Source organism: Frieseomelitta varia, unplaced genomic scaffold (genome assembly GCF_011392965.1).
Source record: "Frieseomelitta varia isolate USP_RPSP 00005682 unplaced genomic scaffold, Fvar_1.2 scaffold_405, whole genome shotgun sequence".
NCBI classification, from domain to species: Eukaryota; Metazoa; Arthropoda; class Insecta; order Hymenoptera; family Apidae; genus Frieseomelitta; species Frieseomelitta varia.
The window spans coordinates 241184-256288 of NW_025110152.1; the positions used below are offsets into that span (position 1 = coordinate 241184).

Here is a 15105-nt window from a genome sequence, read left to right on the forward strand (position 1 = left end):
TTAAAAAAAAAGAGATAATAGAAAGGAATAATTTGTAAGGGTTGATTTTCCGAAATTGTAAGATTTGTTGTCAGAATAAGAAAATGGAGCGTGATTTTCAAGGATGATTCCAGTAACATTGTAGTCTTTTGTCTGTCTCTCAGTCCTATTTTTAATTCTATAAAATGTCTGTTTCACAATCTTTTTTCTTTCTTGTTGAATGTTGGAAGAAAAGACGAATGATACCAAGTACCATAATCCATGTGCATTTTGCAGTCGCAGCATTTCGAATGGATACTTTCTCTTTTCTTGTACATACGTGAACACCTTTCGTCATTTCACGTGAGAACGTGGAAGAATAAGAGTGTACGAAAATTGACGAGTTTAAAGCATATTCTAGTATTTATTTTGCAGAGCAAAGATATAGAGGACATAATGCATACGTGAATGAAGTTCTATTAAAATATCTTTCAAGCTGATCCTTAAATTTTTTTTAAGTATTCATAGGAAATTTGAAGCTGCAAAAAGAATGCGTGCAGTAGCGAAATATATATACATATATACAGAACGTCTAAAGCGTGGAGTATAATGTTGTAATATTCAGCCGACGAAACAAATTTTTATTGAGGTTCCATTTCCTTCCAGTTTATAAAAATCCACAATCTACCGACCATTTTTTGATCATGCATCACTCCACTACTTTTTAACGTGGAATGACGAGAGTGAAACGTATTGTTCGACGCATGTAAACAAAAAAAAAAAAAAAAAGAAAAAAAGAAACGAACGTTTCATAAAAAAACCAGACCGGTCCAATTTTCCATGGTCAAATTAATTCTCACGCTCTTACAAATTATACACAATAGAGAACAAAAGACACTTTGTGTTATAGGGGGAATTTTTCTATCGTTTCAATTAAAATTCTGTCGAGAGTGTCGCGAAAGAATGTTTATTTTTCTTTTTTACCTGATATGAAATTTCGTCCTTGAAAAGTTTCACATAAAAAGAGAACTTGGAACGCAAATTGATAGTCCGAACAATGTATTTTTCATTGTTTATAACGAGACATAGTGACTAAATATAGCGGATTATTTAACAGAATCTTCGAGATGCTTTATTTACAATTTTTGGTTGAACCTTCTGTTTTCTTCCATTCCATTTGATATTTTTGATTCTTATTTGATCGAGTATTGAGAAAAAGAATGATTTTTGTTGCCTTTTCGCGAATTTTTGGGTATTTCTCTTTTTTCGAACAGTGTAATCGCTTCGTAAATAAGAAAAATAGCCTAAATTTATTTCTCGGAGATTAAATACCTAATTATTTTTTTACGTTCTTCTTCACAATTTATTTAATAAATTTTTTTCTTCTTCGAATACCCTTCACCAAACATCTCCAAATATTTTTTCTTTTTTATCAAACTTGCTACGATCTTCGAATTTTCGTGCCCCGATCTTCATTCGAAGGAATGAAAAATCTTGGAACATTATGTGTCGTAACGATTGTACATAAATTTGATAAATTCAATTTTAATCGATTTTCACTTCAAACCTCGACGAGATAAAAATCTCCATAGTTTGAAGATTCGCTTCTCTTTCGTTGAGATTCGCATTGTCTGCGAAGAAAATTCACCGAAATTAGAGGCCAGAGAGTTAAAAATGATCTTGTTGAAGATTTGTTTAACGATAGAAAAATACGATTGGGTCAAACGTGAGCCGAAGAACGTAGCAAGGTTAATCCTTCCAGTGGTGTGTTGCACAAACGCTCTAGTTATAACGTTGTCAAATAAATTAAGAACACGATAAATCAAGAGAGCGTTGAAAGATTTTTATGCGGACGGTGTTCAGAATTCGAGTGTCTGTTACATTTCTCAAACATACCTTTACAGATATAATGATTTTTTAGATATTAAAACGACTGAATCCAAATTCTTCAAATTTTGATGTATGCCAAGATTCTGATTCTGAACCCATCTGTTTCGAACTACACTCTCGCTCGAAACTCTCGAAACAAGCTTCGAAACTAGAGGAAACAATATTTTTCACGACAAATTTATTGATATGTTAACAATTGTGTTGCAAAGTTATTGTTATCTACGACGTATATTAACGTCAACAAATGTTGAAAATAAAAAGATTTTCCGGGCGAGAGTGCGTACCACTCACAATGAAAAGTTCACCACTGGAAGGGTTGATCATCCTCTTCTTGCAGCGTTAACAGTATGATCCACGATTTTTTGCTTGCAGTAAAAAAAAAAAAAAAAAAAAAGAAAAAAGAGGGTCGACGTCGGCGAACAACAAGGCGGGAGGCTGTAACGAGGAGGAAAGGGCAGCAGCGGTCGACGTGGCAAATCAAATTCGCTGCAGGTGGTTCGACCGAGTCGCAGCTGAATTTGTCACTCGCAGGCACCGCGGTTTTTATGTTTAATTGATTTATGGTACCGCACGGTGATGTAAAAAATCGCCGTGACGCGCGTAGCTACGCGTGTCGCGGCGATACGCACCGCGCCTGCCATTATAAATCGCTTGTCCATGACGTAATTATCCGCGCCCGTCCAAGGGTGTTCCAGATTCGGGAACACGTTCCTCGCGGATGCGCGATTGAAATCGCTGCCGATTACCAGCACGTTTAAACGCTTGCGATCGATAATGTACAAACGTGGAAATTTGTATATAAATTGAGTAGAAACAAGAGTGGAAATTGTCGGGCGAGCGATACGAACGGAATCGACGGTGATATAGGTCACCGTGATAACACTACAGTTCTTAATTCGATCGTTATAAATCACGAAATTACCGTAATGTTCGGAATTACGAAACGAGCCGGCTCGATCTCTGTGTTGTCGTTATAATCGAGCGGACTTGTAATTTTAGTTTAATAATTGATAGAAATTTATACTTACCGATTAGAAAGAAATGTTTATTTGACGAGGTTGCGAGATGACAGAGGATAATAGATAAGTATAAATTTGATACGTCAACGTATGATGCATGATAGCCTAAAAAATTAAATGGTATCTCGCCGGTTCCAATAGTTCACTCAAGGGTTAATTCGTTGTTCGGGAAGTTTGTAGCGTTGACTACGTAACCTTTTGATCGTCATCGTGCTATTCATAACCTCATTGAATGTTACGTTTCGCGAGTAAAGTAGAATAGAAAAAAAGAAAAAAAAAAAGGAGAAAAAGAAAATCGTAATAGCCGTCGAAAGTTAGCGGCAGCACGGTGTAACCGTCAACGATATCTCTTCATCGGGGAACTCGGTCTCGCTCTTTCGACGAGCCGCGGCACGGAACGCGATCGAAATTTCGCGTGTTTGCAGATCGGCTCGGCGAATGGCTGCCATTTTTCAGGCGAAAACTTAGCCGCCCTTTCCTCGTCGGCGTGACTCTTTGAAATTTACAAGTCGATGTCGAATTGGCTAATACGCCAGGCGCCTTTCGCTTGCTTTATCCGTTCGATGATCGAAATAAATTTCAACCCCGATTATACGCCGTCGTCGGAACGAAACATTGTAAGTCGACGTTGTGCAAATTCGAGGAAACGGATTCGAGACGAAGTGGATCGATGAAGACAATTCTTTTTGTCAAGATTTCAAAACGGTTAGCTCGCTAAGATACATCGCTCGTTTCGGGCAAAATGATTATTAGAATATTGATCCCTTTATTTTATCGTATTTAGAATAATATCTTAACGTTATCTCAATGATATAAATTTGAAGTACGACACGTATGCAACTATAATTATAATTAAAAATTACGAAACAGAATGAAAGAAAGATTCATGAGGAATCTTGGAGAGAAATATCACGAGAGGAATGAATAGAAAGATTACCTCTAATGGTTCATTTCTAAATATACGACTTGAAAAAAATTTTTTTAACAAGATCATTGATATACAATTTGCATCATATGCCTGATTTTTATTTCACACAATACAGCTCTCATTTCTAGTGCAAATCTGAACCAGATTTTAATTCTATTGGGTGCTCGGTGATTTATAAACGGGTGTACAATTACGAGGGAACAAGAGCGTTGAGAACAAACGAAAAGAAAACAGTATGGCGGACAGAGGTGGTAGAATAGATAACGACAGAAAGAGAGAAAAAAAAGGGGGGTTTCAAAGTTGAACACGGTTGGCTAGTTAAGCGGCGCAACGGCGGTCAACCGTTGAATATATTATATTTTTAAATCATCGACACGCTGACTGCTTCCGTGCGCTGGCAGAAACATGGCCGCGTGTCTGGATACCTGTGTTAGAACTCATTGTAGCTACACGCGAAATCTGTGTGACGTGCCGGTGTATACAGGGTGTTCCATATTAATTTCTAACCGGATATATCTTGAAAAATTGTACAGCAGATCCGGCAAAAATTAAACCGCGCGCCGACGAAAATTGACCGAGAAGGAAATTCACGGGGAAAAATTGATACGTTACACGTGTCCGAGATATTTCAACTACAACTACGTTTTTTTTAAATGAAACTGCCTATCTTTTTTTCTCTCTCGTTTATATGCCTTTGATGTGTTTAAAAACAAAACAATAAAAAAAAAAAAAATGAAAAGAATTTGATCAAATTCATGATTAAAAAAGGATGGCGTGACAAAAAAAAAAGAAAAACATTGCGATAATTGGTTCGTCGAATCGGCATTCGTTTCTCTACAGTTCTTTGTCTTTCCCTATATATTTTTTTTTTTTTTTTCGTTCCGATGAATTTCCCTTTTTCTTTCTAGTTTTCTCTCGATATCATTTTCAGTTTTCTCTCCAAATCTTTTCGCGTTCCGCTCGCCGACTCGACGAGGAACAGAAGCTCTCAGCAAACAGAAAAATCACGGTCGAAATTTGAAACGGTATATTTCCCCGGAATTATTCATTTTCCGCGAAATAATATCCCATGGAATAATATCTCGCCGTACGCGTTAACCGGCGCGGAGGGGTTAAATGCACGCGGTGGGCAATCGTTCCGCAATTATCGAGGAAATAATCAGCCGAAAACGGCCGGTCCTTTTTCACCGGCAGGGGAGACCGTTCTTGCACACGCCCGTGAATAAAAAGTCGCGTTGAATTTCTTGGTCGGCTTTTAATACGGTGCGACACGGGCAACGGCGGGGATGAGAGGGGCACGCGAGGGGGATGAGACGACGCCGGCTTCGAAAATTTACGATTCTCTGGTTATTAAAGCAAGCTTGGGAAAACCGCAGGGCTCGCTGTTTAAAACGGCAGCTTTGGACATTAACTCGATTCTCTCCTCTCGTTTCTCCTCTCGCCGTGGCTTTTTCCTCGTTTGTTTTCCGGCCATCAGCTACGACAGTTTATAAAAAGCGACAGGTCCATCGAGGCGACGCACACTGCCGTTCCCATTTTTTTCTTTCTTCTGCTTTTTTTTTTTTTTAATGCTGTAATAATCAATAGTACGCCCCTACTAAATCGTATAACCAAGCTCTCCCTCCTCCGTCGTCGTCAATTTCACCGAGACAACGGAAGCACGTATAGGTTCTAACGTGAGTTCGTGCACAATGTCGTTGTCGAATCGATTCTTATCTCGCCGTCTTATCTTCTTTTCTTCTCCCCCCTCCCCCCCCAAAAAAAATACTTGTTTATGAAATGTAAACAGCGTTTCGAAGATTTTTATCTATTACAGAAGTCTGATACTATTTGCGTTCTTTATTCTGATTGATATTAGTACAGTAACTCTAGAAATCGTTACGTAAAAGAATGAGAAAGTGTTGCACACGGAGACCGTTTATTACATTTCGTAACGACATTTATATTATGTAACGACGACGAATAATTTTGTTTAAATGAAATTTTTCGAAATGAAAGAGGAGCACCTTCCCGACTCGTTCCTAATTTCGAAAATAATTTCCTGATTTCTTTGCAGCATAAAAAATAGCCACAACTTTCATAAATTTTTCATTTCGTTGACATTCCGCGTTTTCTACGGTCACCGGAGGAGGTTAAAAAAAAAAAAAAAAAAAAAAGAGAAAAGTCGAGTCGCATTCGCGAATGGAACGAAACGATCGGCTGTGTGATTTGGCTGGCAGGAGAGGTTGAATCGAAAAAAGTAAAAAATTGCTACGACACTATATCGGGCGTTAACGCGCGACGATCCAGACATTTCGTTGGCCGATCCCGCGATCCAACACTCGGCGCGAAATTTGAATAATGAAAAAGAAATCGAATTGCTTCGCGGAACGATGTTACGCCGGCAAATACGCGGCACAGATAGCCACGCGTTTGTATTCTTCGCGCTCGTATATGCGGCCCGCGTAAATGCCTCGCGTGCTCGCGCGCCAACGCATCTGGCAATTTTAATCCATCGCGTGTCCCCCGCGTGTTTTCGCGTTTACGATACATCGATAAAGCCGTGGAACTCGCGGCTCCATCGCCTACGATTTCTTTCGTTACCTCGACGTTGCTGCGAAAAATCATTATGTTTCTATTAGCCAGCTAGCTATAACGGAATTGTTCTAATGTAAAAAAAAAAAAAAAAAGAGTTGGTATTTTAAATCATTCGTTCAGGAAGAATATCGAATCACAATTACGTAAATTGGCAAAATTAAAAGTAGTAACGTCGTTTGCGTTCCTCCAGCCATTTCTAGCACCGGGAAATTTCTTAAACTCAAGGCAAATATAAAAGAATCGTTGCAAAAGGAAATTATAATACGGAATATGTAAATTGCGGAATAATTTAGAATATCTACTAGACTATCTCTCCTAATTGAGAATATTTAAACAAAGATCTTTCTCAAAGTATTGCAAGACTTCTTTCCTCGGTTGAAACGAAAGGAAGATTGTAAAATAAAAGATTCAAGTGTGACAGTAGGATTAAATTTATCTTAAAACTTAATGTTATATGTGTCATCTTGTTACGAAGAATGAACTTGCGGAATTGAGTCATTTATTCTTTGAACGTTAACGTCACTGACTAAACAATAAGATAATAACTGATAATAGACTTTAATCAGTTTGACTTCTGAAAAAAGTCAAAATTAAAAATCTCTCTCATGACGGATACATACTAAACGTATGTAAATGTCAAGACGTATAATATTCGTAAAAAAGCCATGAAAAGGGCCGGTAAATGTAAACGCGAGACGCGTAAACGTATTCAAAGCTTGCTCGCGGCTCTATGATTGTACGGCGAACCTCGTTAAGGTTCAAAATGATCGTAAACGGATGAACTGGCACTGGTATCTGTGCTAGACTTACCCTTCGAGGGCAAAGACTCTTGACCGTTTCCATTCTCCGGAGCACAGAAGAGTAAGTAAAGAAAGAGAAGCGGAAGGAGGATAATCTCTATAGTAACGTCTACCGCTTGTGATCGTGGTTAGAATTTTGTTGAAGTTACAAGAAAATCCTTGCTGAAACGAACGAAAAATTCGGAGATCCGTCTAATTTGTTCCATCAGGCAAGTACACTTTTACTCGAAATTTCGGAAAATTACCTAGCTGAAAGAAATAATTGAAATTAAACGATTTAGAAGAATTTCAGAATTCTTCAGAATTATCATTACTGTGAACCTTTGTGTAACTTCATTTCAGTTTTTTTTTTTTTTTTTTTTTTTATGAAAACAACTAGAGAAGTAGCAGAAAATTTACTTCCACTGTTAAATGTAACATGCTTCGTATATTTTTGTTGTGCGCATTCGCCGCATTTTTACGTTTCTAAATTTCACCAAAATCCGCAGTCTAATCATTACACTTGCAAATCGCGTAATATTACAGTGTCAAATCGCATAAACATTTACGACCAATTAGCAATTACTGACAGCAGTGGAAGAAACTTTTAACTCGAATAAACTGGAAAGATACGGTTGCGAAATTGAAGATGATATCGGGCTCCGAGACTCAGCAACTTTCATGGCATCCATACGATTGTATTTCCAGAGAAACGGAGCATCAAAAATATGTAAGGAACGTTGGAAGATGAGTGAAAATACGATGCAGCGTGGCGTAATATTGATAGCGTTTGTTCGCATACAGGATGTTGGTTCGGGTCAGGCTAGATCGAGTTGCCACGACGTGAATTGTACTGGTGCACGTTTCGCGGTAAGAACTTGAGATATAGGTTATATGCATCGCGGTTCCGTGTCTCTCGAGGTTATGCACCATAATTCATCGTAGCGCGGCCGTGGTGGCCTGGCAAAAAATGCTCGTGAAAATGCGGGGCCTGCTGCGCCATCTTGGCTGGCCATCTTGATTTTCGTGACGTTGGGAACTTTGATTATCTCGCTACGTCGACGTTGTAAATGAGAACAGTTTGTCCAGAATGCATCTCGCGGCGTTGGTCTCCCTTCATTTTTCGTTCTTATTCCGACGAGATTGAAAATTTGTTCCTGCCTTACGCGACTTCGCGCAGAAATGAATTTATTTGAACGTTAATGACGCCATCAGCCTCGGTCGCCGAAGTGCAAAGAGGGCCCCTTCTGCTCTTTAATTTTATTTACTCGCAGAAATTGTTATTGACCAGTTGCAGCTGTTTGGTCCAGTGTAAAATTGTTAAAAAAAGGGAAATGATTATTAGTTTCGAGCTTGCAAAAGCTTAGACCTGTGCAATGGATCCGTAGAGAAAATGAAGTGATGGTTATTATTAAACCGCTTTACGTGGAAATTTCATTCGGAGGAGAGCACTTTCGCGAAATTTCGTAGGGGAAGTTACGTAGCCGGGGCCGCAATTGACCGAATTCAAGCGTGGTCTTCCGTATCAGAACCGGCAACGTAGCGAGCATACGCCGAATGAGTGAAAAATGAAGCGAGTTAAAGGACCGGTCGCAATAACGGAAGAAAAATGAGAACAGATACGTGAAAGATATGGTAATGCGGGTAGAGAAGCTCCTCGGTATTTCTACGTTCCTGCTAAATGTACGACTGTCTTGACTCTAGCTCGATGGCTGGTTAACAGCTTTGTTTGCTTCTACCGAGTGACCAACCAACGTAAGGACAACTAACGGAATTAGAAAGAAAGATGAAACTATGACAATGCCAAAAATTTCATTTATTATAATATTTATTATAATTTACTTATTATTATAAAATTTTATTTTATTATACCAGTTTAATCCTTTCGGTCTTAATAGATTTTCAAAGAAAATGAGAAACATGGGAAATGAATGTTAAATTTTATGAGTTTCAATAATTAACGTAGCTAGTTTCCTTCGAAAAATCTATAGACCACACAATCTCACCAAATAAGTACGAACTGGTATTTCTATGCGTATTTAATCGAAAAATGAGACTGAAGAAGAAACATAGAGAAAAAAGGAGCAAATGGCAAATCTCTTTCTTCATATCCATCAGAATTTGATAATTCTGCGCGTCGATTCCGCGATTACTCCTTTTCAAGGCAATTAACGGCCAGTGTTTGTTCTCGGGCGAGTACGTCGGCTTCGTGGAAAGAAAACGAGGAGGAAATTAAAACGATAGGGCATAGGAAAACGGCGTGCTGAAGCTGAAGGAGGTAAGCCCCCGGCGCGTGCGGGGTATAGCCGGGGGTGTGGAGGGTATAGTCTGGACCCTCATGGCTAGACTCATTTTTCATAAGTTCGAAAAACACACCCGGGGCAGTCGGTGCGTAAATTTGAATTTCTCCGTGGCTACGGCCAAGGCACCGGCGCGCCGAGACTGTTCCTCGAGGGTAGGGGCCGCCTGCAAGAGCCATTGAGCATATGGCGCGGAATTTCGAACGACTTTTTTTCTTCTCTCTTTCTCTCTCTCTCTCTCTCTCTCTCTCTCTCTCTCTCTCTCTTTCTTCGTCGCTAGCTCTTAGGAAACATCCGGCGGAATACGCGGCCTGCGAAAACGTCGTTCCGTCTTCTTATTGAACCTGCCAAACGCCGCTGTTATGCAATCGTACCAACGATCGCACTTCACTTTGAGACCTTTAGGCGACCATCGATGGACTGTCGAATCGTTTCACGTACCCCTGCGTTACGATAGGAGAATAAGGGGCCACAGGGGGTTTCAAAAAAACGCGTTTCTAATTTTAATAAGCCTTTTTTCCTAGCACTCGTGATTTAAAGGACGCGCGAGAAGAGGTCAACTGTTGAAAAATGGGATTTCTATTAAATTCTGGCGTCTTTCTGGTGTCCAATTATTGCCCCCTGATTTACGAACACGCGACAAAAGGAAAGTAGAAATCTAAATTACAAAACAAACTGTTACGATACAAATTCTGTTAGGTTTCGTAAAAGCATTACTCCGGTGTATTGTGAAACAGCTCTTTCTTCCACAGGCTCTCTCTCATTTCTTTGCAGAAACTTCTTCACAAAACTTCGTAGCACGGAAACAATCAGGTCGACGTTGTTCGGATATTGTTCCGTGTGATTTGTGGGTTTTTCGCTTTTGACACTCGATTAATCTCGGGGATCTCGTTCGTGAAAACGATACTTTTGAGCAACGTAAATAACGATATCGCTGAACATTTGTTTATCTTTGTTTTCGATCACCGGTTGGCGTTTGATGCTTTCCCGTTTGATCGTTGGAAAAAGTACGATGTTTTGTAAATATAAATATAGAGGGCATAATATTTTGCCGGGGCGAAGGATCGATCGACGAATTTTTCTCAAATGGAATTCATTCAAAGTCTGCCGATCGTTAATTACATCGAAATTGGAGGATGTAATTATCGGTCTGGCAAATTATTAGATTAAATTAATCGTTGATTAAAGCGGCGAGGTACCAGTCGGTCGTTTAATATTAATTTCGAGGTACCATTAACACAGGTTTAGGGTTGAAAGGACAAGTAATTGGTATACGAACGTACATTTCACCCTACGTGACTTGTCGCTCTATCTATAGACTCGTCAACGTCCGACTAGATTGCACTAGACGTACTGGAAATCGGTCCGATAAAAGCGAAAGGATATACCACGCGTTTCACGGTTCTAATTCATTTGCAAGTTCAAATAGACCGTAACGTTTTCACGTATCTACTACGTGTACAAAACATCGCGATCGAGTTCAATTCGCGACGATCGTGTCGCGAATGATTACTGATATGCTTGCCGACTCGATGCGAAAGCTGGAATTTAGAACCTGCTGGACGAATTTAAAATCTCGGTGCCCGGAAACGGAACAGGCGAACAGGTGAACACGTTGTCCCACGGAGCGACGCGGCACCGATTCTTCTATCGTGGAGATTCATCGGTGCGAGCGGTCGCAACTTCGATACGCGGTTGAAAACACGAAAAAAAAAAAAAAAAAAAAATACGAAGGGCGGGCGGCGGTGGTGTCGCGGTGACCGAAAGCGAAGATAAACGATAGACTAGCTGCTCGTGCGTGAGCTTTCTCGCAACTCGGGTACACTATCTGGCCGTTTTGTCTAGACACAGGCCGCACCACGGTTGGAACTGGCTCGTGTACAACAGCGACAGGAAACCGTCTCGATAACACCGCAACTCGATCTCGAGCGTTACCAGGCCCGTGTTAGCCTGCATTTCCGGGTGTCTCCGCGCGCGCCTCCATGTTCCCCGTGTGCATATCCACCGGCGCACGTCCGTGTCGATACGCGTGCACGTGCACGTGCACACGGGGGATGAGCGTGTCACCGAGCCACGGCGAGAACGCATTCGTCATTGTTTTACCGGTGGAAGTGAGATCCAACAGAGGGAGAGAATAAGAGAAAGAGAGAGAGAGAGAGAGAGAGAGAGAGAGAGCAAACGGCTGGTTGCACTGTCAGCCACCGTAATTCCCCGAAGGGAGCCGGTGCTACAAGCCTCCCATAATCGAATACGAAGCTCTACTCGTTTTCGAAAACGCGACGTCGAAAACGGCCAATTATTAGCCAACGTTCGCAGCGACTCTCGAAGGAACATCGACTCGCGTTCCGCGGTCGAGCATGATCGTTGGTCGCGTGGCGATAATGTTCGCGTCGGCGAATTATTGGAACGCGATAAGCGGTGATTAAATAATTGCTGTCCCTCTGCCGCCGCTGTTGCTCGCGGCAACGACATTAACGCGATAATAGAGGAAGTAACGAGGATCGTTCGACCGTTATTTTACACGCGGTTTAGGACGGTTTAGAACAACGGTATTTGAGTATCGATCGTTCCGGCGTACCAGGCCAACGGTAAGCTGTGTAAAACGCGACGCACGGGATTCTCTGCGGAGTAAAAGCGCATTTGCCGGATGTCTTAGGAGTGTCAAGCCGAGGCAGCTGGATTCAAAAACAGTGAAAATCGCGAGACAAGAGGCAAGGGGTAGGACGTTCATCACTCAACTTGTCACTTACGTCCTCTCGTCGTATACACTGCGTTCTCCTGTCTTTTTCCACCGCCGTTGCTCCAACAACCGGTTTCCTATCCTCCGCGGCAAGCCTTTCATTCGACGATAACAACGATGTCGTCGTCGTCGTCAGCAGGCCTCCTTTCATCTGGTAAATCGTCTCGCCAACGAATGCGTCTTCCGAGGGCGAGCTGATCTTCGACCTTCCGGAAAGTTCAGCAAAGTGAAAGGACGCGCTTCCATCAAGGCTAAGGTAGTCGAATTCGTTCGAATTAATCCGCACGATCGAGCCCGCTTTTGCCGTCGAATAGTGGGCCGGACAAATTCGACTACCTGCCAGCGAACGATTGCGGAAGAAAACGATGGTAGTAGGGGACGAGACGCACGCGACGATAACGACGAAACAATCGAGTGCAATTGGTTCGAAATTGGTCCATTCGATGCAGTAAATATGATAATCGCGATTAACCGCAGAATAAACCTCGGACCCGGAGCAGTTGATTTTCCACCTCGTGTTGCGTTCGTCGAAAATTACACCTCCCAGCGAAGGTTTTTTTCTTCATCCAGTCGCGTTCACGCGAGAAATCTTTTGCCATTTCCCGCCGTGTCCATTTATTGGCACGCTAGTTCGTTTAATTCCGTCGAGATTAAAATAAATTCAGGCTGCCTGCGCGCGCGCTCCAATAAAGAGCCGGTGTACACGTCGGTTAATTAGCGAGCCGCCGTTGCGCCTGGGTCTCGATCCGAAAACATTCATTCCCCGAGATAATGTGGCCCGGCCCCCGTAACTTGTTACTAATCGTCGATACGTGCATCGCCAGTTTATTATAATTAGGATTACGCCGGCGAATCTAGCGCGATGTCGCGATCACCGGAAATATTTATACCGACGATCTTTGTCGGGAATTAATCTGCGACGCGAGATTTATGGAATTGATTTATGCGAATACTAAGCGCATTATAATGTCGCACGATCGCGGGTAATCCCTCGACACTTGGCCCGTAATTTTCTACGTGCAAACAGTTTCGTTGATTCCCCGTTTCCCCGCTCTCGTTTCGATGGAATTCGGATTTTCATCCCCGGATTGGATTAACAAATTTCCATCTCCTCTTCTTTCTCGTGTCTCGTTCGATCGCTGCCAACTACGCGAGTCAATTCTCCACGTGCCAGTGGAAAATCGTGGAAAACATTCTCTCCCGACGGTTTCTCCGAAATCGATGAATCATAGTTGAGCCGAGGAAAAAGTCAGACGTCGCGATGTCGAGGAAACCGATAAGAAAAGAGTAGGGGGGAAAAAAGAAGAAACTGAAGGAACGATTGCTCCTTCGTTTCTGTCTTCGATCGGTCAATCAAGCGAAACGTGATTGACGTGGCTGACCAATTCCCTGTTAGAAGAGAATTGGGAGTAAATTAAAGAAAAACAATTGTCGTAGCGTCGGATTCCTCCTCCCTCTTGCCATTCTCTCTCGACTGTTTCAATCTCGGCGAGCTGTACGGTGAAATCGGTCTCTCTTCTAATAAACCTAATAAACGTCAATAGTGCGTATGGAACAAGCAATCACAGGCTGTGTGCGTTCAACGTGTCAAGCTCTTTCCGATTCGACTTATCGTGGCGAGGGAATCGACTTCGCCCAGATATTTCGTTTGCGACAAACGGGATTTTGTTATTTTCTGCACGGTGGCAAACGTAATTTTCGTCTGCCGAGTTTATTAAAATTGCAATCTGTACTCGTATATACAGTTACACTGTTAGACTGCGAATATTTACGCAAATTGCGAAATTTCTATGAGCACAATTAAAATGAAACTTGAGCTGAGATTTATTTTACTTGTTAAATAATCGTAATTACCAGTTCACTTTTTTTTTTTTTTTTTTTATACTTTATATATTCTCGCATTTCGCGTGCATTCTCTTCATTTTTCCGTTTTTAAATTTCTCATGAATGCGTGGATCGCTGGTATCATTATTAAATCATTCGAAAAATTACCTCATCTTTGAATCATGGAATGAAAAAAAACACACACACACACACAGTTTCATTTCAATTTGTTGAAACTGCCTACAGACGCGGATTTTCACGAGGGATTTGAAGCTTCAAAAATGCACAGAATTTATTATACAAAATGATGAAAGCTATTCTCTGTAATATTATTGGACGTAATAATATTGTAAAACAACTACAAAGTAATATACCAAATAAATATCTTCAAATTGTGTTCACAGAGATTCACACTCTTAGTCGTGATCTGAAATTATCTGTAATTTTTTCACCATACAGTATGAAACTTTCGATGTAATACTCGTTGGCAACGTAGGGAAGTTTGTCAAAATTCTGAATATTCCGAGAACCGAAAAGCTTTGTGACAGAGAAGGATCAGACGTTTGGAATTCATCTTTCGCCAGACGGCGAAACATTTAATTAATTACACCGCCGTTGTTACACGACACCTCGTATCTCGTGCTGCCCCTTGTTCGCTCCTTTTGACGGACATTTCCACAGGAAGGTCGAGACGTTTTCACAGTTGTCCCTCTGTTCCTTGTGTTTCTTACCCCAGTTCTTCCGAAAGTTGCCTTCACCTCCGTTTACTGGCGAGCGGGCCGTAATAAACTTCAGGTTGTTTCATTTGCGTGCACACGAGGTAAATCGACAGGCTGATCGTTCTTGGTAAAGGTACAAGTTCGAACTGCGAAATTCCCCGTTCCCTGTGTAACTTCGTCCTCGAGAAGAACGACCCCCGAAGATCGATACAGCTTACCGCGTTCTTGCTTGACTCGGCGTTGCTGCGAAAAGTATCGGTTCGCCGAAGTAAAAGTACGCAGAAACCCATTTCGAAGCGAAAGGCACGAATTCTTGCGAAGCGGCTTTCAAATAGACTGGTTCGGCTGGGATTTTTTAGTCATCGATGGCA

At 41.5% G+C, this 15105-nt stretch overlaps 1 protein-coding gene across 1 annotated transcript in view; it reads left to right on the forward strand.

The window, feature by feature from the left end:
* The first annotated feature begins 7800 nt into the window (after positions 1-7800).
* Positions 7801-15105, forward strand: part of LOC122531551 — a 39193-nt gene continuing 31888 nt past the window's right edge. The window contains exon 1 of the mRNA XM_043659570.1: positions 7801-7849. Coding sequence (XP_043515505.1) covers positions 7801-7849 — 49 coding nt within the window. The remainder of the gene's footprint in view (positions 7850-15105) is intronic.